Raw genomic sequence first — 25,133 nt, forward strand, 5'->3', positions numbered from 1 at the left:
CTCAGCTCTGGGCACTGTAACAAACTCAGCTTGCAGTTTCTGCATCAGCACTTCTTTGCTGCCTTTTTTTGTCTGTTATCTGTTATCAGGGTCACATTAACACTTAAAATGAGGAAATACCCTTTTTTTAGATGTTTCTGATAAGGTGTGTTTGTTTTTTATCTAGCATGTTCATAAAGGTCAGTTTCGTTTTCCTGAGTGACTGCAGGTTTCAGATACTTTCCAGCTTCAGTTTCGTTTCTTTGCTGCTAGCTGGATTGGATATAAAAGGGGTGGCTATGAACTTCTTTCTGCACCTTCAGCAGGCAAAATGTCTGACAAGAACGTCCACAAAGCCGGTTTCACTTCCTCTGGAATTGCAAGAGGTTCTCTTGCTTCATCAATCATGTCTGATGAGGCAAAATCCTTTGGGGGAGGTGTTCCTTCTGGAGGGACTACTGCTACTCTACAAGAAATGGGTATGAGAAACTTTTTTTTTCCTTTGCAGGTCTTGTTTTGTTTTGTTTAGTGAATAGAGCCAAACAGAATTGTATACTTGAACATAAGCTTGTCACATAATCACTTATTTCCTACATTCCTGTATTGCACTGAAGACAGAAGATTCACATATGAAACTGCATGTTATGAGTGGGATGCTGTTGAGAAGGTTTTCTGTGAATGTACATAGCATGAGTATATATATATATATATATACATAGGTAGTATTCATGAGATTTGGGACAGTGTTTATTCAAAGTCTGTGCTGTTTTTCCTATCATCAATAATACAGAAAGTCACGCTGGCAGTAAGCATCCATGCATGTATGCAAGAACATGATCTGTGTACTAACATTTCATATAAATTTCAGATTCCCCATGCTCTTTGCTCTTACACACCCATGTGTATCACACATACAGAGAGACTCCATAACAGAGGGGAATTAGCTGCAGTTTGAGAGTTAAGCACATAAAGGAACATACAGATCCTTGCAGTGTGTATACAAGTACTAAAAATAGGCTAACTGGCCTTTATGCTAGCTAACCCTGTAGGTGCTCGCTTTTCTGTTGCATACACAGAGCAATCCTGATCTGGCAATGGAAGCATCTTGGCTCTTGTTTTACCCCATGTCCCAGCACACACAAGGCATCCTGTCTGCTAATCCTATCCGTGGGACCTGGTTCAGCAGACACCCTCTGAGTATGCATAACCCCACAGAGAAGAGAGCCCCATGTGATTCTGATTTACCCAGCTGCACAGTGGTTCACAGGCTGACCTTGGGTGAAGGCTTCAAACACCTTCCTGCTTTGGGGATCTTGGACTCACCACTCTCATGTATCAGGAACACATTTAACAGTGGTCTATGGTGTGGCAACAAGTGGGGATTTCTGCTATATTGGCAGTTCCCAATCAATTTGCCAAGTGCTGGAAAATTCCTAGTCAACAGCTGGTCAACTGCTGGCCAACTGCTTTTGTGTTAAGCAGCTACAGATCTACTCAAGGATGGAGCTGAGCTTGACTCGCCCAGCCATAGAATGAGTGCTTGGCCAGGTAAGCTGTCCAGGGTCTAGATTTGCACAATTTTTTAGTAAGTAAAATGGTGATAAACCTCACTGAAAGGAGGTAAGTTATTTTTTTAGATGTGGTTTACATTGCTGACAATGCTTTTCATAGTGTGAGGCTCTGAGAGAGTAACATAAGGGTCATTTAGAGAGATACTGTGCAGGACTCTCAATAGGTATTGTTTAAATTTTAGTTTGAATAATTCGATCAGTGAGTTTAAGTTACAGAATAAAGCAGCAAAGAGCTTAGGGGATGGTAGCAGCAGGACAGAACTTGAGAGACTGACAGGAGGACCAAGGGATTAAAAAGTAAGAAGAGCTATTCTAAGGCACACTCCACTGCATTATCAGCACAGAACCCATTACACAAGAGCCATCACTAATACCATAATAAAGCAGACAGCTGCAGAACCCTGCCTACTGTTACACATAATGGTGGTACAGCAGTAGTGTGCATGCCCATAAACAGTGGCATCCTACAGAAAGCACGAAGTTGCAGTTGAATTCAAGTGCTGGGAATATTTAGAAGAGAGACAAAGACTTTTAACAGTGCCTTACTTTGTTCTTGCAATATCTGTACTAACTGTATGCTTTTAGGAAAAACACTAGTTTTGGTGAAGATAAATCTACTAGAGGAAACTTTAGCCGTGCCTACAGGACACACTCCAGAAGAGCTTTTATCCCTGTGAAAAATACTTGCTCTGTAACATTGCCAAGACAGGTGTGAGTTTTGGCTCCCTGCAGCAGGAGAGCTTGCCACACGTTCTTTGCCTGATTGAGAGCTAAAAGGGCCTGATTTCATTTCCGCAGGTGCTCCTGAAATCTCTCACTCTTCAAACGCATCTTCTTAACCTTTCCATTCAGGCTGGAAACCCTCCCCCACATGCAGCAGGGCATGAGTATTGTTCAATATCACTTTACAGATGACATTATAACAAGCTCATCACCAAAATATTTGAGCATCCTCAGGGAATGTTTTAAGGGTTGTCACTATCATTTGTCATTGGTAACGCTTTACACTTCTCCCAGAAAAAAGAAGGGATACTTTGCTCAGGGCCCCATCCAACCTGACCTTGAAACACCTCCAGGGATGGGGCATCCACAACCTCTCTGGGCTGCCTGTTTCAGCACCTTACCACTTCTCTGTGAAGAACTTCTCCCTGACATCTAGCCCAACTGACCACCCATCAGCGATATTTTCCCACTAAACCATGTCCCTCCAGCAGCTCCTCAGAAAATTGCAATTCCAGCAGAGACAAACTTGCCCCATACTGTTTTGGACAACCAAATTAATCAAAACTGTCTTTGTGACTGAGTTGTACGTTTTCTTTATATTCAGCAACATCAACAAAATATTGTAGACGTTCTCTCACCAGGATGCCATCTAAAAGGCAGTGCACTGATGGAAGAGGTCAAGTAATTAGCAGTCATTGTTTTCTGAAATATTTTCTAGCTCTGTGGGGTTTTTTTGTTTGTTTGTTTGTTTTTAGAAAAGAATGGTAGTTTACAATTGTCCTGCAAAGTCTTCTCCTTAGGAAAGCACAGCAACATCTCTTCTGTAACTTCTCCAGGTGCCAAAAGCTCAACACACTCCTCAGGCTTTACCAGCAGTGGGATCTCTGGTGGTTCCAGGGCCTCCCAGATGATGTCCAGTGAGGCCACCTCTCATGGCGGCGGAGTTCCCAGGGGTGGCACAACTTCCACTATCCAGTCTATCTGTAAGTCAGAGTTCTCCTAACACAGAGGAGGCTTGGTAGAGAACTGGAAAATGATTTGAAGCCTCTCAGTTCGAAAAGTGTATTTCAAAGTGTAACACAAATCTTTGGCTTCCTCTGTCCGGAGAACTGTAGTAAGCTATGCTTAGATATTCCATATGTTACCCTGTACTGCAACATTGCTTTAAATCGCTTTGTGTTTCTTTGTGTTTGTCTTTAGCAATGGGTGGCAAAGGAGGAAAGCACTAAACAGAAAGAAGCATGGTCCAGGAGCAGGTCCTGCAAACTGTTCATCTTTTACAGACAGATTCATCTGACATCTTCTTCCCTTCTTCACTCTCCCTGTACTTGGCATGAAAGACAAAGCATTTTTCACTCTCTAAAATAAAAGTACTGTTAAAATCATGGATGTTTGCATGAAATCAGTTGGAACAAGGATGGGGATGGAAACGAGGGACAGGTTCTTCCTTGGTTAAGTGTGTTCTGAACACAAACAGATGTAAACACAAGACAATAAATGTAAGATACGGTACTCCAGAATACAGTTTACAAAAAGCCCATCTTTTATCAGCATTAGACTCTCCTAGTAGCTTGTTTGCTTTGCTTACTCTACAAAAAGTGATCACAGAGCAAAATTCACCCTGTTGTGAGAAAGAAGCCTAGAAACTCTTTATGAAGTGAATCTAGCAGTTCCTTGTAGAGGTACTTCTAATGGCTTATCAAATTAAATTTTACTTAATTAAAAATACACATAATGAGATGACAACGTGTCTCAAGAAATTTCATACCTCATAAATCCAACTGATGTTTGTATCCATCTATTTGTAAGATTCTTTTCACTCTAATATTTCAAGACCCTGTTAGTTTATCATCATCTTGGTCACCAACAGACAAAAATTACCCCTGTAATCTGTGGTTGATATCTGATTAGAGTGAGGAAGGGAGCCCACCTTCTCTGGTGTAGGTCTCACTATTTGGGCCTGCTGCTGTTCCCACCTGACTCCTTTCATTCAGCTGTGCTCTGACTATGCCATTTCCCCAGACCACACAACACTGTCCATTTCCTAGTCATGCTCATAAATACATGTCCCCCACCCTTGCTTCTTCCACCTTCCATCTTTCCAGCTCCTCATCCTCTCTCCTCTGCCTCTTCCCTTCTTTTGTATTTCTAATAACACCAGACAGTGCAGCCTCCCATTCCATTTCCACACCTCAAAACAAAGAATACCTTAAGAGATACTGAGCTATCTCGGGAAAATAATGAAATGTAACTGTGAGCTGTAAAGGACTAGTAGGATGTGATGTGAGCGGTAGTTATAAAACCATAGAAAAGTTACTTTCAAAGAAAACTTGGTGTGAGGAGAATGAAGCTCCGTGTCTGCATGCTGGCTGTTTACTGCTAAATTATTATCGTTGCAGCAGATATCTTACTGTAATATTGATGTTGTATTATTTAGAAAACAAAGAGAAAATATGAAGACCGCTATGTCCAGATGAAACAAAAATAAATATAAGCTAATATGAGTAAAAAAATTAAGTATTCAGGACTCACAGATATCTACTAGCCTCAGCACCTGGGAGTCTGACTGAGAAATGTGGGGTGGACTCTCCTATATGATAATCCAGATGTGATTCTTGGATTCTTGTGATTCGCCCTTCTGTCTCTGCTCTCCTCCAGGAAATCTCCATGTCCCAGCCATGTCTCTGCATCAAGAATTTCCACTCGTGTCCCAGTCATGATTAGCTCTGTGCTTGCTTGTGAGTGTGCCATACTCATACTGTGGCCATACTCAAACATCTGGAGTGGATGCCACCAGCCCCTGGAGAGGAAAGGGACAGGGAGGCTCCGACCTTACTCTGGCAAGGCTTCTGCGCAATGCCCCATGGCCAATGTGAATGTGGTCAAACAATATTTTATGCCTATTTCATAGATTAATAGAATATCCTGTGTTGAAAGCAATCCATGAGGATCATCAAGTCCAACTCCTATTTACTACAGACTAAAGGAGGCAGGCAAGGAAAAGGCAAATAAGAAGCTCCATCCTGTTTGTTTGTTTGTTTTTTAAAGATCACCAGTAATTCTGCTTTTACAGCCTTGACCATTCAGCATAACAAACATAAAAGCACTGAAATTCTGGATATTTGGCATAGCCTCAGTGTTTATGTGCAAAGATGGAATCATTAGTTTGATGTAATACATCATCTTCAAGCTTGGTCTGGTACATGTCACTGTTCAAGCCACTCCACACTTCTATCCAAAGGTCTGGTAGAGCAACCTGTGACTACCAAATTACAGTTGTGTGTAAACAGCAGGCTCTCATTCCCTTCTGCTTGAAGTAGAGCAAGGAACCCAATCGCAGCTGATTCCCAGTCAGAGACTCCCTCATGTGCAAATGCTGTCAGTGAGCAGCAAAGATCTAGATCCCCACAAACAAGTCTTGAAGCATCTGCTTCAACTCTGATAATACTGAAGTGAGATGCAATAATGAGACTAATATAAGAACTAAAGACAATTAGAAAAGATCAGGCACATAACTCATCAGACAAACAATTTTCACAGAATCATACAATCATTAAGGTTTGAAAAAGCCACTAAGACCATCTAGTCCAACTACAACCCATCCCCACCATGCCCACCAACTACACCCCTCAGTGCCACATCCAAATGGCTCCTGAACACCTCCACGGACAGTGACTCCCCCACCTCCCTGTGCAGCCTGTGCCACTGCCTCACGGCTCTTTCTGAAAAGTTTTCTTAATATCTAACCTGAACCTCCCTTGGCACACCTTGAGGCAATTCCCTCTTGTCCTAAAACTATCGTAAGCTAACTTTTTAAAACTAATTTTTTAAACTAATGCCGTATTATCTGAATGCGTACCTTTTTGACGACAGTTCTTTTTATTCTTGTTTTCCTGCACAGACATAAGACTTCAAACGAAGTTCAACTTCAGCCTTGGCATTGATCTCAAGTGCTTTGTCCAGTTAAAAATGTCTATCATCAGTGAAGTCTAATAAACAGTGTTTAAGCATAAAAGATGGAAAGATGATCCAAAGCTATGCAACAATCCTTAATCCTCTATCAGCTCCCTTCCAACACCTGCATGATTCAGGCATTATGGGTTTGGATAGCCCTATAGTTCCCCATGTTCCTTACAGGAGAGCATGTCAGAGTGTCCTGAACATGTCACTCACAGACCACTTAAGGAAGTTCACATGTGCATTATTAAAAAGGAAATATTCCTGTTTTTAACAGAAAATAATTGAAACGGTCCAATAGGAACAAATATGGCAATGTAAATTCCTTGTGTCTCTCAGTCAATCTTTCACAACAAATAGACAGAAAGGGAGAGAAAGGAAAAGAGGCAGCAGGATGTGATTACCAGAGCAGTAGCAGCAAAACAATATGCTGCAGAAAGAACATAGCTCTCTGCACAGAAATCAATTTCTCCCATGGGAGAGGGTCGATAGTTGTCTGACAGGACAGTATGCAGGCAATTTAATAGCATTTTATCTAAATGAATCTATTCCTCCACCCCACTGGCCTCGTAGTGCCGGAACAGGATCTCTAAGTAAAATAGATTTATTTATTTTTTATCATATAACAGGAAAGCATTTATCATGCTGAAGTCACTACCACTGTCTATTAAAAATCATTTATACCTGTTAGTTACTCATTACCAGCAACTCCTTTGCAACATTGCTATTCTAATTAGTTAACTTATGCACGCAGTCCATAAAAATCACTCTCAGTTAATTCTGGAAACATTTTTCTTGCTGAAATAATTCCTAAACTGCAGGTCACCTTGTCAGGAAAAATAAGCCCACAAACTAGGCAGAGTCAATTGACTCAAAGGAATATTTCTGAATATATCTGAAATGATGGTTTTATGCAAGAAAAAGCTTAATTTTTGAGCAATGCTTTATACACAGAGATTGGTTGTCCAGCATATCTGTTTTAATAGCACTTTAAAAAATAAAGCTGATCTGATCTTATTAGCGAATATCTGTGTGAAGTAAATGGTAATGAATAAGAACCCCTAATAAGCATCATTCCAGGGATGGATCTTCAGCTCTCTGGGAGTTTGGTATTGTGCCCCAAAGGCTCTTGTAAATCCAGCTGCAGTTCTTGCTCATCATTTAGAAGATTAGGGCTGATAAGCGACATCAAGCCTTATTAGAACGGGCTAAGGCAACAGGAAACATTAATTGGGTAATTTAATGCACAAGGAGACAACAAATGCCTGCATTGTGGTTCAGATCCTGTTCCTCTATTGATTTGTTCATGTCTTATTTTGCGAAATTCTCACAAATCTTTAGCAGAGAGACCACATGACAAAGTCTAAGTTTAAAAATACCAGACTAATTCTGTTATTTCCTGCAGCTTCGCTTCACCTCCTGTGTTACCAGGGTACCCTTCAGCAGCCCTGTCCTTGGCAAGCTGAGGGATGATGTTCCCCTGCCTGAGGACTCCTCAAAAACAGGTGGGGAGGGACCCAAGGCACATCAGCTACCTTCAGCAAAATGGTATCTCACCACCTCACTTGTGTTATGACTTCATCTCTTAGAAGAAAATGAATATAATCCATGTTCCCACGGATCAGACAGGGAACAGCACACAGCAGGAGCATGGAGACTTGAAGGAAGCCCCAAGTCTCATATCCTTCTGAGAGCTGGGAGCACTTCATGAAGCCTTTCGCTGCTCTGAAGGAGATGGAGAAACTCCTGCTGGATTTATCTGCCTCCAGAGGTACGGAAGATGAGAAGAAACTCCTACATGGTCATTTTTCTCCTGTTTAATTTACCCACTGCTTGTGGCAAATTACCCATAATTTACATTTTGCTGGCGGAGTCACAATTAACTCAAGGTGGATTTTAATGTCAGGAACATCAAAATCTCAGTACCAGCTCCTCAATTGGATCCCAAGTTGAGATTTCCTTCATAGGATCATAGAATCTTTTGAGTTGGAAGGGACCCTTAGAGGTCACCTAGTCCAACTCCCCTGCAATGTACAGGGACACCTACAGATAGATCAGGTTGCTTAGAGCCCTGTCCAGACTGACCCTGAATGTCTCCAAGGATGAGGCATCCACCACCTCTCTGGGCATCCTGTTCCAGTGCCTCATCACCTTAATTATAAAAATCTTCCTTCTTATATCCAGTCTAAATCTCCCCTCTTTTATTTGAAACCACCTCCCCTTGTTCTACCACAACAGACCCTGCTAAAGAAGAGACAGAATCCACGAGCATAACTCCTCTTCACCACCAAGCGAACCATTTCCTTAGGGTCTCACATATTCAAGAGTCACAATTAATAATTCAATTTAAGCACACAGAAATTCAAAAGTAATTACATTCCCTTATGAAAATATTCATGATCAATGATTACAAAAATTAAAACAGTTCCCCATCTCTCTCCATAATACTTCTGGGGAAAAATGAGCATCGAAATATAATATACTTTATTGCTCATCTACTATGGGCAATATTTCTTCTCAGGTATCTTATTTTTACCTGGGATTTTTTTATTTTTTATTTTTTTTAATTTTCCTAAATACTTGTCTTTGAATGTAAAAATAAATAAGTGGATTTCCCTTGATGTCATAAAATTTCATAGAAAATAATTTCCCTATGGAAACAAAAAGCATCATCTACAAAAGCATTTCTTAACATTCAGGTGTTGCTTTTTGCAGTCTTTTGCAATTGGAATTTCCACCCAGCCAAGATTTTTACTGGCTAGTTTGAGGCTAGCTCTGCAATTTATGTTTGTACATAAACAGCCCTGATTTTAATTGCTATCAACTTCTTAGACTTGATATATGGTTTAAAACATTTTTTCTCTCCAGAGACTATTTACTTTGCCATGTATTGACACATTTTTAAGATTTATACTACACTAAGGAACAGAGTTTACAATAAAAAGTAATGTATTCCGTGGCTGTGAATGGTAATGTTGCTAAACAATCCAAAGACATTTCACATCTGATAGTTATTTCCTGTTTACACCCACCCCTGTGCTGATTTAGTTCTACTATAGACTTTGGATTTTAGAGAAAAGAAGACTGCCACATTTGCCAAATACAAGATTTCAGAGATCCAGAGTTTCTTCGGTTTCCTTCCACTAGAGGCATTCTTGGATTCACGATTATATTTCCATTTTTCGCAATAGTTGCTTTAAAAAGGTAACTTCTATGGAAAGGGTTTGTGGGACAGGAGTTCATAGAAACACAGAATCACGGAATGGTTTGGGTTGGAAGGGATGATTAAGATCACCTAGCTCCAACCTCCCTGCTATAGGCCAGGACACCTCCCTCCAGACCAGCTTGCTCAAAGCCCCATCCAGCCTGGGATGAGTTTGAACTTTTACAGAACTTTTACAGAGTTCGAACCAACCCATAGGCACTGCAGTCAGAAGCAAGCAAAGGTGTGAAGTACAATGTAAAACTTGCAAGTAGTTAGTAGTTCTTAGACAAACATAACTCAGCAGATGAATGAAGTCATGTCTGGAACACCACGTCTGAAGCCTGTGTGCTGCTAACAAGCATAGGCCACGATGCCCAGAGAAAACCCAAAGGGCAAGGAGAGCATCTTAGGAATTTCTTTATTTATTTTCAGTCATTTCAGCTTTTTGGTATGTCTTTATTTATTTATCCCTTTGGAGAATAGGTTATTACTAGTCATATGGGGGTTTTTTTGCAGAGAAGAAGGAAAGATAGCTCTCATTTTCTCTCTTTTTACCTTATCATGACCATTTCTCAAAGGTGGGGAGGCACTAAAACAGTGAAAGGAAGCATGCCCCACATGCTGCGTAACCTCTTCTTCCTCACTTATCAGGAAATGGACAGGATGGGACACATGGGGGTCTGTGATTTCTCTGGGCTGGGTGATAGTGCACCTGTACGAGAATGATGGCTATCAGTGTTTAAATTTACATGGAATCATAGAACCACAGAATCATTAAGGTTTCAAAGTCCTCTAAGATCATCTAGTTCAACCCCAGCCCATCCCCACCATGCCCACTAACCATGTCCGTCAGTATCACATCCAAACAGCTCTGAACACCTCCGGAGATGGTGATCCCACCACCCCCCAGGCAGCCTGTGCCACTGCCTCACTGCTCTTTCGGAGAAAAAATGTTTCCTAATATTCAACCTGAACCTGTCCTGTAGATATCACAATATTGTTCTGAGACTAAAACTCCTGGTTACTTGACATTTGCCATTGAGTTAGAGGATACTTCCCCTGCAATTTCAAGAATTGCCAAAAATTTTCAATGAATAAATTATTTTGACAAATAATTTCAGTGATTGTGAAATTACCTTATGAATCCCTGTCCTGGCCATTCTCACTCTCCCACCCATCTTGCAAGGATAAATCTAGCATCAATTTTGCACCAGTCCAGTGGAAAACTTAGAAATGACAGTGGGTGAGATCATTCATTTCTGATTATTCATGTTTATTTCATCCGTAGCATAAGTAGGTTACAAAAATACTGTTTGATGACTGGTTCTTTTCTGATGGATTTTAAATTGCACACGGAATATTCTTAAGAGGTGAGTTACATATATGTATATTATACATATATTATGAACTTGACTCCTGTTGCCTCCAGTATTTAGAAATGGTGTACGCACTAAGAGGTTAACACTATGATTTTCAGATAATTCACTTTGGAACGGCTTGCTTGGAGATTAATAGCTCTGAAAACATCCAAACGTAATGGGATTACAGTGTACTACTAACTGGTTCCTGAGGGTGGGCTGTAGCAGTGCCTCGTTGCTGCGAGGCAGCGCAGCGATTAGGCTGCAGTGGCATACAGTGGTGACACATGAAAACTGCAGCTCTTTCCCACTTCAATGTGGGTTTCCCTCGCGCAGGTTACTAGTTTTTATTTGTGGCATGGCGTAAACTGGCTTGGGGAGTGCTTGCAGTGCTCTGCCCCTGAGCTCATTAGGGAGAGACAAGGACACTGTACTGACCCAGGTGTGCAGGAGAGCTCTGTTTGATTTTCACCAACACAGAAGAATTGCAGACTCACACTTGCTGTACCATAGGGCTGGCTGTGTTGCAGATTCCTTATGGAAATTGTTGCAGGCAAGAGTGGCCAGAGGGGTCAAGCACTGTTGAAATTTTGTGCCACTTTTACACAGTAATTTTGATTATTTATTTATTTATGTATTGGAAGGGGATGTTTTTACGCTAGTAGGAAAAGGCTTAGTAGAGGAAAAAAGGTAATGACCCAAAGAGAGAAAACCTATAGCAAACCTACTGATAAAGGATAAAAAATAATGACTGAGGACTAGCCAAAAATGTCTTAGTTTCAAGACCTTTCTAGTGCAGTGAAACCTCTTAGGTTAACATATGAGAGTACAGGTCACATTCACAGTAACCCTGTGAGGCAGGAATGATTATCTGGGGGAAAATGAGCTCAGAAAGATACCAAGGATGCTGCCCAGGATCATACAGCTGATAAGGAACCCAGAAGTCCCTAGGTAGCCCTGGTACAGATTGGTTGGGCTTTTTGTTTGCTTGTTTCTCCCTTGGGACCTGCAGAAGCTCAAAATATGGCTTTTAAGTCACTCACATGACAAAATTCAGTGACCATCCCCACTTTGCTTACCTCCTCTGTGCTAACCTGCCAAAACCAAACAGCAACAGTATGATGCAGAGAAGAGTTGAAAGGGAAGGTAGGATTCAAGTTTATGAGAGAAAAGCAGTAGCGGTGACTCTCTGGATCAAAGGAAAAGAAGGAGCAGCCATGAACATCTTTAGCTGAGGGAGTAAGGAGAACACACGGTCCCTCCACAGTGCAACTAATTCTTAACAACCAGAAATGGTCAAATTGCTGGCCAGAAACCTCATCTGGAGAGCATCTGTCACTCAAAGTGGGACTATTGCCTACACTAAAGGATATCAGCTTTGTTCAGGTGAATCTTCAAGACTCAAAGGGTATCTTAAAATGTTTGTCATTGCCATTGATTTCAATTCATACTACATATCGGGCTACAGCTTGATACATCCTCACTAGATAAAGAGGAGGGGAATTTGGCAGTTTAAACACATACAAAAACCTTCACTGAAGTCAGTGCTTCTTAAATCCATGAAAATTAAAATTAGATTATTATTATTACAGAGGTACAAGCTTATCTCATCTTATCTCACACAGGCTAGACTATTCCTTCTTCTGGTGTGAGCAGTGCACCCTTCTGTAGGTGCACGCATGCACCTGTTCTGTCCCTTGTAAGCAATGGAAGAATGGTAATAGGAGAGCATCCATCGCATGCCCATCGTGCTTTGACTGTAATAGCATATCTGCAGAGCATGAATGTGTTTAAATGGATCCCTTCTTATGATACTTGCAAAAGCAGGCAAGCAGTTCGTTCACTTCCTATGGAGACATGTTTAGCCCACCCAGGAGTTGTTTTTGAACATTGCTGCTGATCGTTACCTGCAGTGAGCTAGCTAGAAAAAGTATTAAACATTCATGTAGTTCAGCTGTGCCTATTGACTCTGCATTTTAAATAGACTCTGCTGTGCTCTCCCAGTGGAAAGATTTATTTTACTTTAAGAATATATAGGACTGTTCTTTCAGTACTTTTTCTTTGTTTAACAAGAAGCTCTCTTGCTGCAAACCCAGCAGACAATAAAACCAGTCAGGGGCTTTTATCGAGGATGTCTGACCCATCGCCTGGCAATAATTAGTTCAGGTTAATTACAGCAAATCTGTAGATTTGCAGCCTGAAATCATCTCATCCCCTAAGCTGAACCCTCCAGAGGTTTCTTTTATGAGCTCTGCATCCTAAGGGTGGACTTAAAGTAATGAATTTGTCTCTAATAAGATTCATAGGTTTGTTCCCTAAGCAATGGTGTCAATTATAGAATCTAACGCTGATGGCTTATTTTGCTGAAAATTGAGAAATTGAGAGTTTTTAATGAAGCATGCAGGACTTTTAACACTTATGTTTAACTCTTTGCATTGATGAAAAGCACAAAAATACAATTATGTGAAATATTGTACCATTTTCCATGTGTTTCTCTGTATGCCAGTAGCTAATTTCCTTCTGCTCTGTAATGGAAAAGGTTAATGTAATGACTCTGAGATTTCATTTGGAAATGTTCCAGAAGAGTGTCTGAGTATTTGCTGCACTTAATGGCAGGAAGTAATAAGTGAGGTTATGTATTGGTGAAAAATGTTTCATGTACTGAGAAGATTAATACTGGAGAGAGGCACAGGGGACACAAGCTTGAGGCTTCCTCCTCAATTCTGACACAATATAATATGTCCATACTTGATACGTGCCCTTCTGTAGTTAGTTCTTAATCATTAACTAAGCAGACAGGAAGCCTCTGGGGGACACGGTATCAGAAAAAGAGAAGGAACTGGTTTTAGGATTGTCTTCTCTTCCATAAATGAGAAGCAGGCACACCCAGCTGGGAGCACTGGACCAGATGCTACTGGTACCAGTATCTACACACCAATACATCGACGAAACACCAAGGGCTCAGTTCCATCACAAGTATTGCAATGTTTATAATAATTTGTGTGAATAGTGATTGTACTTATGGCTTTTGAAGGATCATAGAACATCCCTACTTGGAAAGATCTCACAAAGACCATCGAGTCCAACTCCCAGCTCCACACCACACCACCCAAAAATCAGACTCTTGGTCACTCAGGAAAACCAAACAGTAACCAGGAATACTACCAATGCAGGTTTCTGTAGTGTAGTGGTTATCACGTTCGCCTAACACGCGAAAGGTCCCTGGTTCAAAACCAGGCAGAAACACATGCTCTTTTGGGGCTTGGACTGCCTCCGCTCCAATTCACCTTTACACACCCTGCCATTCTCTGCAATTTCACACATGAAAATCTGACCTTCACTCAACTCCATCGCTTGCTGCACTTCTCAAGCTACCATCTCACCAGGTACGTACCCTGCGGGCCATATGCTGCCCATAAACATGGGAGGAATGATTGGGAGAAGGGAGAGGAAGAGCCCCATGCCTACAGCTCCAAGAAGCTGGCTGCAGGGCCTCCGCAATGTGTGCTTGGGATCTGTCGTGTCTGTGCTGTCCTACCTGGCTGCACCATGCGGCATGGAGATGGTTTCCTGGCTCCTTCTGACTCCATTCTTCTCCACTCCCCAGCACATACTTTGGCTTTGGGCAAAGCTTAGGTATGGTTACATATAGCCAAGAAGGGGTTCATGCCTGTGGCAAGTCACTGCATAGGGCAATCTGTCACATATATTTTATTTCTTCTGTATGGAATTATAGAATATCCCAAAAAAGAAGGAACCTATCAGGATTATCGAGTCCAACTCCTAGTTCTACACAGTACCACACAAAAATCAGATCCTGTGTCAGATAGCGGTATCCAAACGCTCCTTGAACTCTGGCACTTGGAGCCAGACACCAGGCAGGACAGACTGCTGCTTTCTCCAGAGGTCCAGCTCACACAAGGAGTAGGAACTGAGGGCTGACTATCTCTCTGCCTATCCTAAATAAGTTAGTTCATCAAATTCTCACTTTTTCTTGAGTGGCACACATAATCTCCCACAAGATCTGCTCTGAAGGCTGCTTATCTAATGAAGTCTATTTCAGTGCACATTTGAAGCAATACAGGCACCCATTAGGCAGAATAATGTTCAGAAAAGGGTGGAAAAAAAAGCACAGAGATGCAAGTTTGGTGATGCTTAAACATTGCTCAGATGCTACCTATTTTTTTTCTCCTTTTTTTTTTTTTTTTAATTAGACAGAAAGTCTGGTATACCAAGACATATCACTTTTAATGGAAAAAATATTTGATCTCTTATTTTCCCATCAGGGTCCAGAATTGTATTTCTGGAGAAGAAAATCTGTACCTTAAAAAAGCAAAGGGGTAGATCACTCCCCTCAAATGGCAAATGATTCAGTGTCCCATGCTGTTTCATCTGTTCTAGGGCAGGGATCTGAACCTGCAAGCCCATTCTGAGAAGGGAGGGTGAGCATCAGCTGGTCTACAAGTCTCTCTTCCTCACGCATGCAAGCACAACCAGGTTCAGAACAGACTACTAAAGGCTGTATCTGCAGCCTGGCAGCTACAGCACTCATCTCAAACACTGAAGGACCAGACCTGGGCCTCATGTTACTGTTGTGGGGGGAATTAACAGTAGAAAGGGCTAAAATTTCTTCTAATGGTGATTCAAATCAAAATAATGCATTCTCTCATAAAACTGAAAAAACTGTTTTTCAGGTAGCTCTTGGACAGACATCAGTGCTGTTAATCACTTAGAAAGTTGTTTTGGCCGCTTCTCAGAGAATCTTTCAGTTACAAAGTCATCAGGCAGGGGGTGGCTAGGATACACACCTACAGACGTGCTGCTATTAACTCTGTTAACCTGGCACTGCAATGCATCGTGCTGTGTAACAAGGACTGCAGAAAGGTTCAGCTGCCCAGAATATCCATCCTGTAATCCTTATTGCAGTCTGAACTCCCCTGGAGTTGGAACCTGTAACCTGCTAATTGCCTTATCCTCATTTATATGATAAGTGGTTCATTTCCTTTATTGTGATTGAATCCCCTCCCTATATTACAAGAAAACTGGAGCTGCAGAGAGTGCTTGATTGGATTTCATTGCTGTAGGCCATTTCTTAAACAGGTTACGGGTTGACAAACATAGAAGGGGGATCAATATCCATTCTTTGCCTCATTGACAAGCTAATCTTTTCAGTAAACATTTCATCAGTACCTGCCATTTGTATACACACCTGCCTCATGAGGATGGAGAAAGCTCTGTTTTATAAGGTTTAGGTAACTAATAAATGAAAAGGCAAGAATATAAGTGGAGGAAATCATCAAGACAGCATTTGTAGGAAAACAGCCTTTCATTGTCTATAGAATCTAACCAAGAACATTTTCAACTGTTCCTAATTTTAATTAGGTTGCAATACATTCAGGCCCAGTGCCAGCTTCTGGTTCTGTAATCCTGATTCTCCTCTCTCATCAGAGCTAAAAGGACTATTCGAATTGGAGTAGCAATGATGCTATGGCTCTGCTAAATGCTTAGAAATCGTGAGTCATATTCCAGAAGAAAGCAAGAGAGTTTTTTTCAGTGTGTTTGGAGACATCTTTCTTGTTTGCTTTTGTGTCACACGCTGAAGTCTCCTTCCCCCTCAAGCATGTGGGCTGGAAACTGGCATTGTCTCTTACAAAAGTGATGGCCAAGATTACAGCTATATATAGGCTTCTCTTACATTCCTGTGTATTAGAATTATACACTTGAATGATGAATGCTTCAAAAATTAGCAGTGCTGAATTTCAGTCCAATCTGAGAGTACGAAAGCACTCACGACATTCCTTCTGAGATGAAGGAAAGTGGACGACAAACGTGAAACTTTGGGGACACAAGAAAAGAAAGAATATCGCTGTTGATACTTCAGCAATATGTATGTTAACATCTTCCTATCTCCAATACCAAAAAAACCACAAACTTTCCTGTTTTTTTTCCTTCGTGGCACATGGAGAACTCTCACAGAGGGCATAGCAACACTGACCAGTCAAATCAACTTTGCAGGCAGGAGAAAACATCAGAGGTAGAGATTACTCCTGGTGTAACATTGCTGACATCAGAAATACTTCAGTTCTGCATCTTGGTAGAGAAAATTGAGGTAATAAAATTATTCAGTGTTTGAAGAGTCAGAATAGAGAAAAAGTAGGGTAATGTGAAGATTAGGGAGCACATGCATGTTTACAGTTCTTTACAAGGGAACCTTTTAATAGGTCCTTTAAAATGAACATTAATCAACTGCAACACACCTCCAATGTCTTTTCTGTGTTCCAAATTACTTCAGGAACAGCAAGTGGAAAGGAAGAGCTCAGTTAATACTCAGCAGTCTCAGAAAGGACTCAGTGTAATGTTTTCAGTGTGTTGGATGCCACCTTTTCTCCTTTCAAACTGGTCCATGTAGGTCCAAGAACTTTTGTTTCATAGCCTTTTCAATTAGCAAAAGCAGTGCTAGGACATATCTTTCATTTGATGTGCAGGCTAGAATAGAAATTTAATAGGGAAAAATATTCCCATAACCGTAGGTTAATTGCTAGTAAATGTTGCTCAAGCATCTTGGTTACATTGATTAATGGTCCCAGTGAGCAGCTGAAAAATGGCTGGGCTGTTGGACAGATCATTAGCAATTTTAACTCTTCAGCTATTGTGATGGGCACAGAGAAACAATTGCTAACATTTATAACGTGTTTCACTGAGAACAAGAGCATACCGCAATGCAAGTTATGGTTAGAGAGAAACAATCACTGGTTTGTTCTTGCATTCAACTATATGGAAGTTTACAAGACAGAGAAAAGCAAGGGTTTTGTTTGGCTTGATTTGCTTTGGTGTGCTTTTTGCAAAGCATCTGGACACATCCCTGACAAATGCATGGGAGATTTTATATGTAAACACAAATACTTCTGTTCATTAATCCTATTATTTTAAAGAGGAGAGGAACAGAGATTACATCCTAGAATGTATTTTATTCCATAAAGGCACAATTTCATAAATTTCATATTAAGCTGTGTTTTGCAGGAGCACAAGGCTTGCAGTCCAAGGGCTGAAGGAAAGAATTATGAGTTTTCAGGCCACCTCTGGTCTGCCACAACTGTAATCACCAAAGTCTCCTGAGGACATCTGAGAGACCCCAGTGCTTATGATAATTCATGACAGTTCTTCTTCATACCTAGAATGACTCAGACCCTGCTAGGACTACAGTGTCTACTCCAGTTTTGGGGGGAGAATCCCTCAGCTGTTAGAGGAAAGGATTTAACACTCTGTAGTCCACTTTAGACTGTTTACACTGTGTAAAAACAGGTCACAGGTGTCTGAAGCACCACACTGGGAGGGCAAGAGGATGAACAGCAGATTCACTAAGACAAAAGTTCCTGGAAACAGCCCTTCAGCCACACAGAGTTGGTCCAGGTCCACCTTAATATTTGAATCCCAGGAAGGGGAAATAAAACAATCCTGCACAGTGAAAGAAAAAAAGGTAGCAAGAAGCTGAAGGGGATATCTGGCTGATAATGAGACAAATTCACTGGTAGCAGGCTCCTGGAAAGCTCATCAAGAACAACCCCTCACACTGTTTCAGAAAATATGCAACAGGAAATTACAGCCTGAAGGCACTTTGTTCACTGGCAATTTGAACCAAGAAAGGGAGATGGAGGACAAACCAAAATAATTGAATAAAACTCTTTGAGCTTTATATGTAAGCTCTGCACTTTCCAAGGGATGTGGGCAAGCAGCCAAAGGGATGTGATATGGCACTAATTATCAAATACAGAAGAGAAATAGCTTTCTTGTTGGTTAAACATTACATGAAAAGCTTTGCCTGTACTTTCTAGAGTAGGTACTACTGACATGGACGTTGTTTGGCAAAAATACATTTTCACACTGTAACTGACCAGAGTGAGGCTCTTGGTAATGCACTTAGGATGGAAGAAAGGGAAAATCCTCTCTATGCTTCTTGCACTTGCGTGCCTTTTCTGCTGACACTTCTGAGAATCAGCAAGTGCACAACAGGACACAAAGAATGCAAGGTACTGTGAATAACTATTTTTTTTATAGGGCTACAAAGATGGGGAAGGAGGTAGAGAGAAAGGTATATGAGGAGCAGCTGAGGTCCCTGTGTTGGCTCAGTGCAGAGCAGAGGAGCTGAGAGGTGGCTGATGGCGGCTGCAGCTCCTCATAGAGAGCGGAGGGGCAGCGCTGAGCTCTGCTCTGTGTGACAGCGACAGGGATGGCATGGAGCTGCATCAGGGGAGAGCAGCTGGGGATCAGGGAAAGGGGCTGCAGCACAGGGCGGTGGGCATGGAACGGGCTGCACAGGGCTGTGGGCACGGCCCGAGGGCTGGAGTTTAAGGAGAGTTTGGATACTGCTCTCAGACACAAGGATTGAATTTGGGTGTTCCTGCATGGAGCCACTTGATGATCCCAGGGAGTCCCTTCCAACTAGGGATAATCTATGATTCTATACAGGAGAAATATATGTGACAGATTGCCCTACGTAGTGACTTGCCACAGGCATGAACTCCTTTTTGGCCTTATCCCACCACAGCCAGCTCATTCATGCAGGGCATTTTTTCCCTCTCTACTTTGCCCAAAGCCAAAGTATGTGCTGGGGAGTGGAGAAAAATGGAGTCAGAAGGAGCCAGGAAACCATCTCCATGCCGCATGGTGCAGCCAGGTAGGACAGCACAGACACGACAGATCCCAAGCACACATTGCGGAGGCCCTGCAGCCAGCTTCTTGGAGCTGTAGGCATGGGGCTCTTCCTCTCCCTTCTCCCAATCATTCCTCCCATGTTTATGGGCAGCATATGGCCCGCAGAGTACGTACCTGGTGAGATGGTAGCTTGAGAAGTGCAGCAAGCGATGGAGTTGAGTGAAGGTCGGATTTTCATTGGAGCGGAGGCAGTGCAAGCCCCAAAAGAGCATGTGTTTCTGCCTGGTTTTGAACCAGGGACCTTTTGCGTGTTAGGCAAACGTGATAACCACTACACTACAGAAACCTGCATTGGTAGCATTCCTGGTTGCTATTTGGTTTTCCTGAGTGAGCATTTAGTGACTTTGGGTGCAGGTATGGTTAAAGCAGCAGCCCCAGAGCTGCTCTGTTTGAGGAACATCAGGTGTAAATTCTGGGACCACTGAGAAAAGGCAGCACAGAATAGAAGCCTTTACCCCACTCTATATTAAAAGTTGTACAGGCTCAGTTAAATCCCTTCCAAATTACATTTTCAGTCAAAGTCATGCAATTAAAAAAAAAAAAAAAAAAAAAAAAGCCCATCTTTATTCCATTCGATGCAGTATTTTTAATATACTCAGTAATGGAGCCATGGGCTTTAGAATATTAAAAATTATGCTTAGAGGGAATGCTTGTGCCGCATAAATCACATCACCCCGCAGTCCAGCCCCAGAAAGGTGCTCTGTTGCTGCCTGCGCTCCTCAGCACGCATCCAGGAGCAGAGAGCTGCGAATCAAGGAGCAACGCCGCCCCCTGCCGCACGCCTGCCTGGCTAACAGCCCGCAAGCATCACTCTCTGCCCGGATTTGGAGCAAATTCTTCCAGAGGGCAAAACTGCAACATCCGGAGAAGGCAGCCTGTCCCATTCGTGTTAGAAGGGCCAAAGTCTGTAAATGTGAGATGTTAAGAAGAAATTCTTTACTGAGAGAACAGTGAGGCGCTGGCACAGCTGCCCAGAGCAGCTGTGGTGCCTTATCCCTGGAGGTGGCTCAAGGCCAGGCTGGAGGGGCCTTGGGCATCTGAGCTGCTGGAGGGCAGCCCTGCCCGTAGCAGGGAATGAGGCTGTAATCCTAAGGTGGTAATTTTTAAGCAAAAGGGAACTTAAGATTTAGAGGATGTGGTAGGTAAAGGTAAACAGCTCATAAGAGGAACCCAGTAAGAGTTTTGTGGGTTTATGTTCCGCATATGTTAAGCTGGAAGAGGGGATGTTTCTCAGCTTCCAGGCCACTCTTTGGGCTCTGTCAGACACCCACTGTCACATCACAGAATCACAGAATGTCCAGAATTGGAAGGGACCTGAAGGATCATGAAGCTCCAACCCCTTTGCCACATGCAGGGCTACCAACCTCCCCATTTAATGCTAGACCAGGCTGCCCAGGGCCCCATCCAACCTGGCCTTGAACACCTCTAGGGACAGGGCATCCACAGCCTCTCTGGGCAGCCTGTTCCACATTCTCCACAAAGATGGAGAGGAGAGGCCAAACCCAGGCACTGTGTGATGTTCTCAGCCTCCTTTTGGCTTTCAATGTTTCATTCATCCAGAAAGCTGGAGTTGGATTCAACGATCCTGACGGTTCCCTTCCAACTCAGGATATTCTATGATTCTATCACAGAGTCATAAAATCTTCAAGGTTGAAAAAGATTTATAAGATCATCCAGCCCAACCACCCATATATCATCAATATTTCCCACTAAACCTTGTCCGTCAGTACATCTAAATGCTCCTTGAACACCTCCAGGGTCAGTGACTCCACCACCTCCCTGAGCAGCCTGTTTCAGTGCCTGACCACTCTCTCAAAGAAGGATTATTTCGTAATGTCCAACCTGAATCTCCTCTGGCACAATTTGAGGCCATTCCCTCTTGTCCTATCGCTAGCTACATGGGAGAAGAGGCTAGCCACCTAGCCTCTAAACCCCCACCTCACCACAACCACCCTTCCTGTAGTCGTAGAGAGCGATAAGTTGACCCCTAAACCTCCTCTCCTTCAAACTATACAGTCCCAGTTCTTTCAGCCACTCCCCATAAGACATGCTCCAGACCCCTTACAGCTTTGTTGCCCTGCTCTGATCACGCTTCAGTGCCTCAATGTCTTTCTTGCAGTGAGGGGCCCGACACCGTATGCAGTACTGAGGTGCAGCCTCACCAGTGCTCAGTACAGAGGTACAATCATTTCCCTGCTCCTGCTGACAACACTACTTCTGATACAAGCTAGGATGCTATTGGCCTTCTCGGCCACCTGGGCACACTGCTGGCTCATGTTCAGCTGAGCACTGACCAACATCATCTTCCAGCCACTCTGCCCTTAGCCTGTAGTACTGCTTGGGGTTGTTGTGGCCAAAGTGCAGAATTCAGCACTTGGTCTTGTTGAACTTCATCCCACTGGCCCCAACCCAGCTAGCCAGGCTGTCCAGAGTGCTCTATAGGGCCTTCCAGGCAGATTGACATTCCCTGCCAATTCGGTGTCACCTGCAAACTTACCGAGGGTGCACTCAATGCCCTCATCCAAGTCATCTATAAAGATACTGAACAGGACAGGCCCTGATACTGACCACTGCGGGGCACTACTTATGACTGGCCACCAACAGGCTTTAACTCCATTCATTGCCACACTCTGGGCCTGGCCATCCATCCAGTTCTTCAACCAGCAAATATCGTATCTGTCCAAAACAAGGGCTGCCAGCTCCTCCAGGAGAAATGTGGAGACGCTGCTTGAGGTTGTGCTGAAGCCTCAGTGGACTGACTCAACAATCTTTCCCTCATCACCAGGCAGGTCATTAGATCACAGAAGGAGATCAGGTTTGTCAAGAAGGACCTGCCTTTCATGAAACCATGGTGGCTAGGCCTGATCCCCCAGTTGTCCTGCACATGCTGTGTAATCTCCCTCAGGATTATCTGCTCTATAACCTTACCTACCACCAAGGTCAAGCTGACAGGCCTGTAGTCTCCCAGATCCTCTTTACAGCCCTTCTTGTAGATGAGAGTCATATTGACAAGCCTCCAATCCTCTGGGACTTCTGTGGCTGACCAGGAACACTGATAGATTATGGAAAGCTGCTTGGCTATCACCTCTGCCTGCTCCCTCAGCACCCTCAGGTGGATCCCATCCATCCCCAGGTGATGTTGTAGATCTCTTAACAACTCTTTCCACCTGAATCGTGGGGGCTTATTCTGCTTCCTATTCAAGACTTCCAAGTCAGAGGGTAGAGCACCCGGAGGGTAACTTATCTGACTTTTAAAGATAGATACAAAAAAATACGCATTTAAGAACCTCAGCCTTTTCCTTATCCTCAGTTCCCCACCATATTCAGAAAAAGGATGGAGATTCTCCTTAGCCCACCTCTTTACTGTTAATATATTTGTAAAAAAGTTTTTTGTTCTCTTTTTACTTCAGTGGCCAAGTGAATTCAAGCTGGGCATTGGCTTTCTAGCTTTCTCTCTGTGAGAATGATGATCTAACCAGGGGCAGATTATCTTCTGGACCGTGACTTGCTTAAGGGTGCTCATATAGGAATGGCCAAGCATACTGCAAATCTTTTTTTTTTCCCTGCTGCAAGAAGTAAAATCCCACAGTCCAATGAGCAAGGCTTGGAGGAGCAGGAATTAACCCAGAATGTCCTCCAAAGAAGCAAAAAGAGAGACAAATGGCATTAAAACTCAGACTTCCCATCTCTATTATAGCTGGAAAATGTGGTACAATAATGCAATGACTCACAGCAGAATCAGAAGTGTAGACAGTTATTCTGGTCTCCAGCCTGTATGAAGGAGACAAAAATAAATATGTCATTTTCACATTTCACTTTCCTACCACACAATAACCACAGCAGCCTAATCCCTGACTTTCTCCTATGTTCTCCCTACCAGTGAAGGTTTCTGAGGCTTCTGGTGTTAGGTTCAAAAAGGGAAGGAAGATGGCTTTCTTTGTGCCATCTCTTTTTGCTTCTTCTCCACTCTGTCTGGAGTCAAAAAATCCTCAGGTGCCATCCCACAAGGCCCTTCCCTCACCAAGCCTATGGTGCACTGTCATGTGTCACAGCCACAAAACACAGAACACCCTATACGTATATCTACTATGAAGTAATTCATTGCATTATGCCTAGAATTCAAATCAAGTTTTGAACAGAAAAGCTATTAAATGGTTCAGAATTTAAAACTCTTCAGACAATTTTAATGCAATTAAATGCACTCACAAAGAATAATTGGCATGCATGGTTCCAGCTCCTACTCTGGAGATTTGAAACCTGTGCTGACTGCTTGGCTTCTTCAGCTATGAAATGACATCACTTTGCCAGCTTCAGATGGTTAAACAATGGTAAAAAATGGTAAAACATCCTTACAGAGCCAAAGCCAGATTTCAAAGAAGTTTATAGGAATACACACTATGAGCAAGGCAGGCTTCACTGCTTCCAGCAGCCTGCAAGGCCTTTCAGAGTGGGATGCAAACAAGAACATGCCACCCAAACCTTCCCCCAATGCCTCTGCCTGTGGCCTGGTACTGTTCCAGATTCCTCCTGCTACCAGAACTGCAGGGCCTGCTCCTCTTGCACTGCTTGCTCACCCACAAAATCTACTGTTTCAGTTTCATGTCCTCTTTCTCCCCCTGCCTTTGAAAGGTTTACATTATCCTTGTTGCCCATGTTTGCAGAAGTGATCTTCTGGGGAATTATTTTCTACCAAAAAACCCAATGCTGGCTTCAGGTAAAAACATAGCTGTATTTCTCCAACCTCACAATGTCAACTTCAAGATTTTGGTGAGGTCTGGAAAAGATAAAGGAGTGAAGATAGCAAATTAAAATATGTTAAACAAGGGTCCCCCTTTGCAGTTTTTAAAGACCATTTCCAATTCTTACCTACATGCTTTGCTATTATTTAAACCAGCAGACTAGAAATAAAGCCTCAGATAAGGTAGAACTCCTCTTCCTCCTTTTCCTTCTGCAAAAAGAACTTAGAAGCCATCTCCACGCCTCTCAAACCAAATATTTTTCACTGGAATCAGAGCTGTCAGATCAGGCCATCTCTTTATTCCCACAGCAAAACTGTCCTCTTGTATGTGCTTGAACATCATGTTCTGCCCTTACATCACATGAGATAACCTTTCTTTGCCACTTCTCGGTCATCACAACTCACCAAGACGTGTTAGAGGTGATAGAGCAACACAGAGGTCTGAGAAGGCAGGTTTCAATGCGTATTTCCCCAAATCCTATGGCTTTTGGGTGAGCCACAAAAACATTACCTTTCTCTATGCATTTGGCCTTTTACCTATGCCATGGTTTACTGCACAGACAGTTCATTTGCAGAAGGCATCAACATTGTGAGCTTGGGTCATTAAGAATTAGATTGACTGGGTTGTTTTGTTTTGTTTTTAAATTGCTACTTACCTGCATAGAAATTCTGTAGGGTGTACAAAGCTTGCACAGGGTCTATTTGAGTGGCTTTGAGTTCCTTCCATGTCAGATGATCAGACACCACCTTAAAATGTTCCTTCTAAAAACCTCAGGAAGTTCACTTGCCACAATTGTTCTAAATAACGCTAATGACCAGGTTGGTTTTGTTTTGTCCTCTCTTCACCAAGATCCTCCCAGGTCTGACATAAAAAAAATATCAGGTGGCAG

At 42.6% G+C, this 25,133-nt stretch overlaps 1 protein-coding gene and 2 non-coding genes across 3 annotated transcripts; 2 read left to right on the plus strand and 1 right to left on the minus strand.

The window, feature by feature from the left end:
* Positions 1 to 280: 280 nt before the first annotated feature.
* On the plus strand, positions 281 to 3,658 carry LOC128091168 (interferon alpha-inducible protein 6-like). The gene is made up of 3 exons (XM_052704162.1): positions 281 to 458; positions 3,110 to 3,256; positions 3,474 to 3,658. Exons 1-3 carry the CDS (start codon positions 311 to 313, stop codon positions 3,500 to 3,502), a joined length of 324 nt encoding a protein of 107 aa, XP_052560122.1. The 5' UTR covers positions 281 to 310; the 3' UTR covers positions 3,503 to 3,658.
* Positions 3,659 to 13,966: 10,308 nt separating this feature from the next.
* On the plus strand, positions 13,967 to 14,039 carry TRNAV-AAC (transfer RNA valine (anticodon AAC)). Its single transcript has one exon. It is a non-coding gene; the product is annotated as a tRNA-Val (tRNA).
* Positions 14,040 to 19,718: 5,679 nt separating this feature from the next.
* On the minus strand, positions 19,719 to 19,791 carry TRNAV-AAC (transfer RNA valine (anticodon AAC)). The gene has a single exon. It is a non-coding gene; the product is annotated as a tRNA-Val (tRNA).
* Positions 19,792 to 25,133: the final 5,342 nt, after the last annotated feature.

Source organism: Tympanuchus pallidicinctus, unplaced genomic scaffold, assembly GCF_026119805.1.
Source record: "Tympanuchus pallidicinctus isolate F22 unplaced genomic scaffold, pur_lepc_1.0 scaffold5, whole genome shotgun sequence".
NCBI lineage: Eukaryota > Metazoa > Chordata > Aves > Galliformes > Phasianidae > Tympanuchus > Tympanuchus pallidicinctus.

Excerpts from the sequence above, each read along its gene's own strand:
- LOC128091168 (XM_052704162.1), top strand. The coding sequence starts at position 311 with ATGTCTGACAAGAACGTCCACAAAGCCGGTTTCACTTCCTCTGGAATT. Across the intron at positions 459-3,109 it reads TGCTACTCTACAAGAAATGG|GTGCCAAAAGCTCAACACAC; the intron begins GTATGAGAAACT and ends TAACTTCTCCAG. Across the intron at positions 3,257-3,473 it reads TTCCACTATCCAGTCTATCT|CAATGGGTGGCAAAGGAGGA; the intron begins GTAAGTCAGAGT and ends GTTTGTCTTTAG.